General features: G+C 35.9%; 1 protein-coding gene across 1 annotated transcript; it reads left to right on the top strand.

The window, feature by feature from the left end:
* Positions 1 to 2,097: 2,097 nt before the first annotated feature.
* On the top strand, positions 2,098 to 6,878 carry GCK72_003226 (uncharacterized protein; the record flags this gene model as incomplete). The annotated part of the gene is made up of 6 exons (XM_053723899.1): positions 2,098 to 2,307; positions 3,582 to 3,700; positions 5,547 to 5,831; positions 6,364 to 6,489; positions 6,605 to 6,679; positions 6,740 to 6,878. 6 exons carry the CDS (start codon positions 2,098 to 2,100, stop codon positions 6,876 to 6,878), a joined length of 954 nt encoding a protein of 317 aa, XP_053592544.1.
* Positions 6,879 to 10,658: the final 3,780 nt, after the last annotated feature.

Below are 10,658 nucleotides of genomic sequence, written 5' to 3'. Positions count from 1 at the left end.
AACTGTTTACTGGAAAAATATAGCCCTGGTTTTGATCTACAAGAAAAATGTAGACTGAACAAAGAAATTATTCGGTATAGCATCGTAGCAGGTTTTCAAAGTTGGTAGACCTGTTTTTTCAATAGTAAGGGTATTTTTCTCTTAACCACGAGTTTCTTCATCAAATTTTTGATAAAAAATGTAGTTTCCGGCATGGAAAATGAGGTTTTGAATAGATTTTAACGTCAGAAATAGAATTTTCCGGCTATTTTAAGGTAAAAATCCCATATTTGTGGCCTATTTCAATTGTTTTCTTTTATTTCGTTGGCTTCCACGCGTTGCTTGGCAAAATAAAAACATATTCCTTTTCATGTTTCTTTTCATATATTTTTGATGCTTTTTATTCTCCAACAACGCTCCGCTCCTCAGCTTTTGATCTACCAAGTTTTGACTTGTTTGACCTACTTTTATGCTACTCATCCCTCCCTATTCATACACTCCCCCATCTCCTCCTCCCCGTATAAGCCGATCTTCTCACACATTGACATACAACAGTCCCCGTTACGATATGTGTGTGCTAAACAAACTTCTCCTCCTCTCGTAGTCATCTTCTTCACAAAAATTTGGGAAAAAATAGCATCAAAATGCACAAATAGGGGAAAGTGTTTGGAGCAAATTGGGATTTTTTGGTGCATTTTGTGCTTTTAAGAGCCCGTTACGGTTTAAAATGTTATTCTGTTTTTTTTTTCCCCCTAGCTCCGCCCACTTTTGAGATATGCACCTTTAAAGTTTCTCATGTCATTTTAAACGCCAAAATGTGATTTTTATATGAAAATGACCGGAAAATTCTATTTCTGACGTTAAAAACTATTTAAAACCTAATTTTTCATGTCGGAAACCACATTTCTAGCAAAATCTGAGACCAAGAAAGTCTTGGCCAAGGTAGACAACTATGAGAAAAGGTACCAGGGTTCGATCCCGCTTGGGGTCGATTTTTTTGAATTTTTGGTTTTTTCTGTTTTTGATTTGTTTTATCTTATTGATCAAGAAAAGGGCTACATTTTTGTAGTTGAAAGTTTTCCTCTAGCTCCACCCACTTTTGAGATATTCCTGTGCCTTTAAAAATAGCCAGTTTCCTTCTAGAATATGATTGTTTTGTTGTTTTTGACCTAAACACCCCTATTTATAGCTAAAATTTTAAAATGAAATTCATGAAAATTGATTCAGTTTGAGCAAAGTTATGATGGACAACACTAAACTTCACATTTTCGTGTTAAGTCAAAAATGTCTAATTTTAAGAGCCCGTCACCGAAAATTGTGTTTCTTCAGTGTTTTCTATTTATCATCATTGTGTAGATCAAAACAAGGGCTTCATTTTCGTAGTTGACAACTTTTTGATAGCTCCGCCCACTTTTGAGATATGCGCCTTTGAATTTGGAAATTTGTAAAAATTAGTCATTTTTAACGCCAAAATGTGGTTTTTACACCAAAATAACCGGAAAATTTTATTTTTGACGTTAAAAACGATTGAAAACCTTCTTTTTAATATTAGCATCAGAGCGCACTTATATAACTGACACCTGAGATTGTCAGAAATGTTTATTGTTGAAAAAACATTTTGAATTTTTTTTTTCTTTTTTTTTCGTAATGTTTTTTTGAGAATTGTATGCTTATCAAAATTTTATCTATTACCTCATAATTAAATTTTTAATACATACATATTCTCTCGATCTGTGACCGTATTCATTTATTTTTTATTTTCCAATGTTTAAAAAAAAAAGAATTCCTCATCTTTGACACCCTCTCATAGAACGTTTTTAGTTGTTTCAAGGTTTTAAATTGGTGTTTTCTAGTAGATCAAAAATCGGGCTACATTTTTGTAGTTGACAACTTTTCCCTAGCTCCGCCCACTTTTGAGATATGCGCCTTTAAAGATAGCCTCCCTCAAACGCGCTTATCTTTAAAGGCGCATATCTCAAAAGTGGGCGGAGCTATCAAAAAACTGTTAACTATAAAAATGAAGCTCTATTTTTGATCTACACACTGATATAAAATTCTATAGAATTTTCCTTCAATTTCCTCTATTTTCAGACTGTCAGATTATGCTCTAGAATAGAAATGCACTCAAACTCGGCTCGTAGTTCCCTCCGAAATCCGAAATCTGAAAATTCGTATAAATTTGCGACGTGTGACGTGAAATTCTGGAGGAATGATTCTGTAGATCAAAACGGCGGTGGGACGACGACTCATGGAAGAGCCGCGACGGCACGTGCCACGTGGCGTGGAAAGGAGACGTTGATTGATGGGAGGATGGATGAGGAGCAGAAGGTAGGGTGTCTTGCTTTTGAAATAAAAAATTATGTACGATAGGAAATAATTCAAATTATATATTGTTGGAAAGCCCAGAAAATTCTCTACAATACCATCAGAAGAGATTTTTGGAAATTTGCTGTTTTCCACTGGAAAATCTGGTTTTTTTCTCCAAAATTCGCTATTTTTCTGCATTTTCCGGTCAATTTTTACTCAAAGTCCTTATATTGTTGCCTTTTGTTCCAAAATCTTATTTTTTAACCATTTTTTAACTCAAAAATTTTGAATCTTTACTCTATTTTTATCTTATTCTTAGAAGTTTCCTTTTGACTGAAATATTGAGGATTTTTTGGAACTTTTGAACTTTTAAATATTATTTTAGGAGGAAATTTGTGACCAGTAGTTTTAGCGTTATTTTGAACTAAAACCCGAAAAAATTGGTAAATTTTCAGCCAAGTCACGACGAGAAAACTATTTTCCAATTTTCGGTTTTTTGCGAAAACTTCTCAATTTTCAGAGCACCGTGGCAGTTTTCTCTTTTAGAATACTGTATAATGTTTAAAATGGTTGTATGAATCTTGTTCACAGCTACATTTTTGCAGTTGAAACTTTTTCGATAGCTCCGCCCACTTTTGAGATATGCGCCTTTAAAGACAGCAACCTCAGAACGCGGGTGGGGAGCATCCTATCTTTAAAGACGCATATCTCAAAAGTGGGCGGAGCTATCAAAAAGTTGTTAACTACAAAAATTGAGCTCTAGTTTTGATCTACAACATCAAATAAACTAAAAACAGAAAAAATCAAAAATTCAAAAAATTGACCCCAAGCGGGATCGAACCCTGGTACCCATTCTCATGGTGGCGCACTTTGACCAACAACTACTCGGCCAAAATTAATTTTTGCTAAAATCAGGTTTTCTGACATGGAAAATAAGGTTTTTAGTAGTTTTTAACGTCAAAAATGGAAGTTTCCGGTTATTTTGATGTAAAAATCACGTCTTTGCGTTAAAAATGACATGAGAAACTTTGAAGACGCATATCTCAAAAGTGGGGGGAGCTAGAGAAAAACCGTCAACAGGAAGATGTAGTCCTCGTTTTGATCTATAGATTAATATAAGTTTCAAGACATCTCGTTTACTGGAAATTGACAAAATTTTTGTCAAAAAATCCCGATTTTTCTACTGTTTCCTGTCATGTTTTACTCAAAAGTCCTTGTTTTAAATGAAAAGTATCAAATTTCCTCCAGCATCCCCCTGCCCCCTTCAGGATTCCCTTATCCCCTTTTCATTTCAGCCAATGTCCTCCTCATCCGGCACGTATTCCGTGTCCCAAGCACGTGGCAACGAGCACACTCGAGACGTCCGTCAAGAAATCCAACGGACGTTTTATACAGTAGTCACGAAACCCCAAAGGTGAGATTTTATCGTAATCTTGGGCGTGAAATCTTAACGTAGATCATAAAATAAATGAAAAGGTTGTTAAAATGAATGTCCGATGAAAGTTATCTTCTGGGGAGACAGAGAGAGAGAGAGATTTCTGAAGAGACGCAGAGAAAGAGAGAGAGTGAGAGGACCCCTAATTTTTTGTAAAGTTCGTGAAGGAAAAAGAAGATAGAGAGACATTCGGGTTTAACTAAGCAAACCGATGGAGTCGGATTTCATCATCATAATAGATTCCTTTTTTTCGACATTTTAATGCAAATTCCTGGTTTTTTTGTTTTGACGCCCCGTCACGGCTTACGTTTTTGCTTTAAACATATTTTAAAGTATAGGTGTTAGGTAGATCAAAACCAGGGCTCCATTTTTGCTGTTAACAGTTTTTCTCTAGCTCCGCCCACTTTTGAGATATGCACCTTTAAAGACGCGTTCTGAGGTATCTTCCTTTAAAGGTGCATATCTCAAAAGTGGGCGGAGCTAGAGAAAAACTGTTAACGGCAAAAATGTAGCACTGGATTTGATCTACAATATTAAATAAACTAAAAACAGAAAAAATGAAAAATTCAAAAAATTGACCCCAAGCGGGATCGAACCCTGGTACCCATTCTCATGGTTGTCCACCTTGACCACTCGGCCAAACATGGTTTTTGCTAAAAATGTGGTTTCCTACATGGAAAATTGAATTTTAAGTAGTTTTAAACGTCAGAAATTGAATTTTCCGGTTATTTTGATGTAAAAATCACATTTTTTAAAGTAAAAATGACTAATTTTGGCAGTTTTTCTAATTTCCAACTTTAAAGGGGCATATCTCAAAAGTGGGCGGAGCTAACAAAAAACAGTCAATTGGAAAAATATAGTCCTGGTTTTGATCTACAGGAAAAATATAAATTCAAAATGTTGAAACAAAGACGTAAGCCGTGAGAGTGTGCCGGAGTATGAAAGTTGAGAAAAAAATTTTGAGTGAAAAATGTGGAAAATTTTTTCAAGGTTTCAGGGAGTGAAACTTCCAAAACTTTAATAATTTCAAAGTTTTTATGATTTCCAGAAGATTTATTCATTTTTAATATGTTTTTCACACAAAACCCTGACTTTTTGAACCTTTAAACAGAAAATAAATGGGATTTCCCAAGTTTTAGGGGTTTCAGGGATAAATTTTCTCTATTTTTCTATTGAATTCAACCTAGAATCTTCTAGAATCTCCTATTTTCTTCTGAAATCTGAAATTCTGAAATTCAGTCTCTTCTCCTACTCTCAACTCCTCTTCTTCTCCACCGCTCCCCACTCTCCCCCTCTCGCCGCCTACCCCATTCTTATACACCCTCCGGCCGCGTCTTCTCGGTGTGCAGTCATGTCCGAGTGGTTAAGGAGATTGACTCGAAATCAATTGGGCTCTGCCCGCGTAGGTTCGAATCCTGCTGACTGCGAATTCTCTTTTGCATTGTTTTATTCGAGTGATAAGAGCAAATAGTGATCTCCTATGAGGGATGCGCCGCTTTTTTTTTGTGTCTTTACTCTCTCCGTGTATGTTTGTACTTCTCTTTTATCTTCAAGTACTCTAAACTTGCCTTCTAGACGCCTCCCCCGCCCCTCTAGTCCACGGGGGAATCGAAGCGAAAAAATTGATATCAAAAATCCTCTCGAGGATTTATCTACCATGTCTAATTACTCGATTAATTAGCTTTTAAACGAATCCAATTATGGGCGCCAAGTGTTGTGCGCCATCGAGCTGCAAGGTCCGAAAGAGGTACGGTAGGAAACAAAAAAATTGGAAAATTTTTTCTATAATTTTTTTTTTCGTCTATCAAAATTTAATTATTTCCAGACTGCTCGACGAATATGAAACACACGAAGTGTACGTACCATCTCGAAGTGTATCCCAGGATCCGGAAGCCGTCTTAGCAGGACGTCGACGCGATAGTACTGTACGGGTGTCGGTACGATCCGAGGGCGCTGCTGCTGGACAAATGAAGGCTTCAAATTCGACGGCTGGCGTGTCGTTGACGCTCCCACGTGTCAAAAATCATATGATTCGAGCGACGGATACGGTACCGATAGTGAGGGTACCGGCGAGACGACCACCGTCGAGAGTCGAGACGAGTCATGTCGTGTGAGTTGGAATTTTAGAAATTTTTTTTTGGAAATAGGCATGTAATGTAAAAGATAAAGTTTTCAAAGTTATTTTGGTGTAAAAAACTTGGAAATTGATAAAAATTGAGCAAAATTATGATAAAATGAATTTTTAAAATTTTTCGAAATTTTTGAAAAATGACAATTTTTGGGAGCTCTTTATACAATTTTAAATATAAATTTTGTTACAATTTTTATATATTATTGTAGATCAAAAATAGGACTACATTTTTGTAGTTGGCAACTTTTTGATAGCTCCGCCCACTTTTGAGATATGCGCCTTTAAAGATAGCAGCCGAAGTAGTCAGCTTCCTATATTTCAAGACGTTTATCTCAAAAGTGGGCGGAGCTATCTGAAAACCGTCAACTACAAAAATGTAGTCCTAGTTTTGATCTATCGGTTGGTATAAATTTTAAGATATCTCGTTTTCTGGAAGTTGACAAAATTTTTGAAAAAAAAAATTTTGCAATTTTTTTTTCCATTTTTTTTCCCATAAAATTTTTTTTTTCAGCACCGGTTCTCTAACCCGTCAACTACAAGACATTTCTGGCAAAAGTGTGGTCCGTGACTCGAAATCGGGACAAACGATGGCGGCGAGCCGAAGTCAACCGCCAGGCAAGGTTACATATCAGTATAAGTGAGTCTGGTGTAGATTTACGGTGGTGTGGATTTACTGGGCGTGAATTACGGTGGTGTGTAAATTTACGGTGGTGTGTAGATTTACGGGGATTACTGTATTCCCTTATTTTCAGAGTAAACGCCTCAGAGCGACGAGTCGAATACCGGTATCAATCGGAGACGCTTCTCTACGATTTCGAGGAGACAACGTGAGTTTTTATGCTTCGTAAATCGACACAATGGGGGTACTGTACCTCCAAAAATTCCAGAAAACGTGAACAACTCGAAACCTGGCAAAGCAAGAAGCGTGCTCCATCTGGAAACGGAGCAGTCGTGACGATGATTCGAAAAACGCAAAGTGCTCAGGAGCAAGCGGACGTCTCGGAGGTCTTAGGTACGCTGGCGTGACGTTGGGCGCGTTTTTGAAATGAAGGGGGCGTGGCTTGTTTAGGCTTAGGCTTAAGTGAGAACTTAGGCTTAGGCTTAACAAGATTTGTGAAAATTGGGACAAAAAATATTTGAGGGACTTTGGGGGCGTGGCTTAGGCTTAACCCGAAGGCACCTGAAATATTCAAATAATGGAGTCAGGGGCGTCGTTCGGCGCGTTTTTCGGGGCGTGGCCTCCTTAGGCTTAGGCTTAACGGATGAGGGTTAAGCTTAGGCTTAAAGTAAAATATGGATTTTTTTCAAAAAAAAATTAAATTTTTAAAATTAAAATTTTTTTGAAAAATCGTGTTAAGAGGTCAAAAAAATGGTTGGGCTCAGTTTGTGGACGTGATTTAGGCTTAGGGTCAACTCGGAGTCTGGGGCGTCATTTGACGCGTTTTGGGGGCGTGGCTTCCTTAGGCTCAGGCGTACAGTCCTACTGAGGCTTAGGCTTAAGCAGTCGGGTAAAAAATGTTGAAAATTTGGAAAAATTCGGTCAAGGGTGTGGTTTAGGCTCAGGCTTAACCCAAAGTTTTCAAAAAAATGATCTGGGGCGCCGTTTGGCGCGTTTCTGGGGGGCGTGGCTTCCTTAGGCTTAGGCTTAATCAGGAAGGTAAAAAATATGGTTTTTTTTTCAAAAAAAAAATTGCTCAAAAACTGACCGAAATCTCTCTTTCTCTATTTCTCTTTCTGTCTCTATATTGCCATAAAATCTCTCTTTTATCATTCCTCTGCTACTACAACTACATACTGTGCAACCCCCCTTTGAATGGGGATCCCCCCGGGGTCCGCCGATCAGAGCAAATATCGAGAAATAGTGTGTGAGGAGGAGAGACGCAGAGAAAACGAGACATGTTGAGTTATCTCTTGTGTATGTCGTATATATCTTGTTAACCAGTTTTTTGGCGTTTTTTTTTTGGTTGCTCTCGGTGGGATTTGGTGGTGAGAAGTGATGATCATGATGATGTCATTTTAAGCATTTTTCAGTTTTTTTATTTTTATTGTAGATCAAACTGTCTAAATTAGTCATTTTTACGTCAAAAATGAGATTTTTACATCAAAATAACAGGAAAATTCAATTTCTGACGTTAAAAAACTACTCAAAACTTAATTTTCTATGTGAAAAAACCACATTTTTAGCAAAAACTTCAAAATTCTGGAAGCTGAAAAAACTTTTGAAAACGCGCTCCACCATCAACTATTCCAATTTTTCGTAGGTTCGGTGGAGCGCGGTTGCATCAAAACAGCTTAACTTACAATTTCTGACGTTTTTTTTGTTGTGAATCCAATAGTTTTTTTTCTAACAATTTTTCAATAGCCAAGCGGCCTTTCAGCCAAGTTATAACTTAAAATCGGGAAACAATTTTTTTACTTTTGAATAGTTCTCCTTACTTGAATTTGATGTTTTCTTGTAGATCAAAACCAGCGCTACATTTTTGTAGTTGACAACTTTTCGATAGCTCCGCCCACTTTTGATATATGCGCCTTTAAAGTTGAAAATTGCCAAAATTAGTATTTTTTAACGCAAAAATGTGATTGTTAGTTCAAAGTTACCGGAAAATTTCATTTTTGACGTTAAAAACTATTTTTTTTGTGTTGGAAACCACATTTTTAGCAAAGTCCAAGTTTGGCCGAGTAGTTGTTGGTAAAGGTGCACCACTAGAAGAGTAGGTACCAGGGTTCGATTCCGCTTGCGGCCAATTTTTTGAGTTTTTTATTTTTTAGTTTTTGATTTATTTTGTCTTGTAGATCAAAACCAGGGCTACATTTTTGTAGTTGACGGTTTTTTGATAGCTCCGCCCACTTTTGAGATATGCGCCTTTAAAGATTGCACGTGGGGATCTCGCTCTCTATAGCTGCCAACTTTAAAGGCGCGTATATCAAAAGTGGGCGGAGCTTCCGAAAAACTGTCAACTACAAAAATGTAGCCCTGGTTTTGATCTACAAGAAAAAATACATTTGGGCTCTAAAAGTTATTCATTTTTCCTATTTTCTTCGCATAATTGATTCCTTTGTTCTTTTCTACTGTACTCTTCTATCACATAATGTGTCGTGTTTTGTCCCCATTCCCTAAAAGTTGTTAATATTTACTCACAACACACTAAAACAGAGAGTAACGAGTGTTAATCAGTAGATCACACACACTGTCCTCCACCGGCCCACTGGTCACTCACTTCCCTTTTTCGTTTTATTTTTGGACAGTTATGACGGTTATTTGAAAGGTTTTAGATTGAAAATTTGGAATTTTCGGGAAAAAATGGTTCTGAAATTGCAAAAATTTACTAACGTTAGTTCTAAAAATCGATAGTTTTAAAAAAAGTTTGAATTTTTTTTTTTTTTTTTTTTTTTTTTTTTTCGTCTTCAAAATGAAATTTTTCTGATACTTCTTGGTTTAAATTGCTGAAAATTGTACTAACTAGTAAATAAAGCATGGAGAATAAGAATTTCTAAGAATTTTCCTAGTTTTCGTACTAAAACTTTGAGATATCAGCACTAATATTGGTAGAATTAAAAAACAATTGCTGAAAATCCATGTTTCACCAAATCTAGCCTGTTGAAATTGCTGAAAATCGTTGAAAATTGGTTGAAAAATACGGAAAATTTACGGAAGTTTGAGATTTTGAGGAAAAAAAACTTGAAAATGAAAAAAATTGGAATTTTTTTCAAAATGTAACGCATCTGACATTTGTAGGTTAAAAATTCTGAAAATTGGCTGAAATACTACTTAAATCATGCTCAATAAGCATATTCATTTATAATTTTGAGGTACTGTACTTATGAATTACAAAAAAAAAAATGTTTGAAATTTTTTCAAAAAAAAAATTGTTTTCTCCAAAAGCTTATACATACTAATTTTCTCAAAATCTTGCTAATTGAAATTGCTGAAAGTTGGCTAAAATAGTAATTAGGACATGCTAAATAAGAATATTTCACAAATTTCCTAATTTGGGTACCAAGGCGCTATGATATCAGCACTGAAATCGGTAAAATTTCTAAATTTTGTTGAAAATCTGAAAATCAATGTTCTACCTAAATTTATTGGTAATAAGTGCTGAAAATTGGCTGACAACTGGCTGAAAATTAACTGAAATACTCATTTTTGAAAACATTCATTTATAATTTTGAGGTACTGTACTTCAAAATCATACAAAAAAAAATTTTGAAAAAAAATTTTTGGAAATTTTTTTTTCTCCAAAAGCTTATATTATAAAAACCAATTTAAGTCTCCGCCATTGTATACATACATACATACAAACATAAATGCTGTATACCCATCAATACATGTGTGTGCATATATATTAATTGATAAGAACTGACTGTAGTGTCGTCACTCCCTCCCCTCTAAAAAAAAGTCAGGTTGTGTACACATTTTTAGCGTTTTTGGAGGAAAAATGTGAATTGGAGAGAGGGCACACCCCTTCTCCATCATTTATTTTGTTGCATTTTTACACAAAAATGTCTGGAATTTTTGTATTTTTCGTGATTTTGGCAACACTTTTCAGTATAATTATGTTCCCATTTTTATTAAAACAATCCAATGTCATATTATTCTTGTAGATCAAGACCAGGGCTACATTTTTGTAGTTGACAGTTTTCTTTTAGCTCCTCCCACTTTTGAGATATGCGTCTTTGAAGATGACACTTGGTGGAGAGCGCGCACATCCACTCTTCATTGCTGCCATCTTTAAAAGCACATATCTCGAAAGTGGGCGGAGCTAAAAGAAAGACGTCAATTACAAGAATGTAGCTTGGGTTTTGATC

Source organism: Caenorhabditis remanei, chromosome I (assembly GCF_010183535.1).
Source record: "Caenorhabditis remanei strain PX506 chromosome I, whole genome shotgun sequence".
NCBI lineage: Eukaryota > Metazoa > Nematoda > Chromadorea > Rhabditida > Rhabditidae > Caenorhabditis > Caenorhabditis remanei.
The sequence above is the reverse complement of the archived record's forward strand: the minus strand, read 5'-3'. Positions and strand labels throughout refer to the sequence as shown.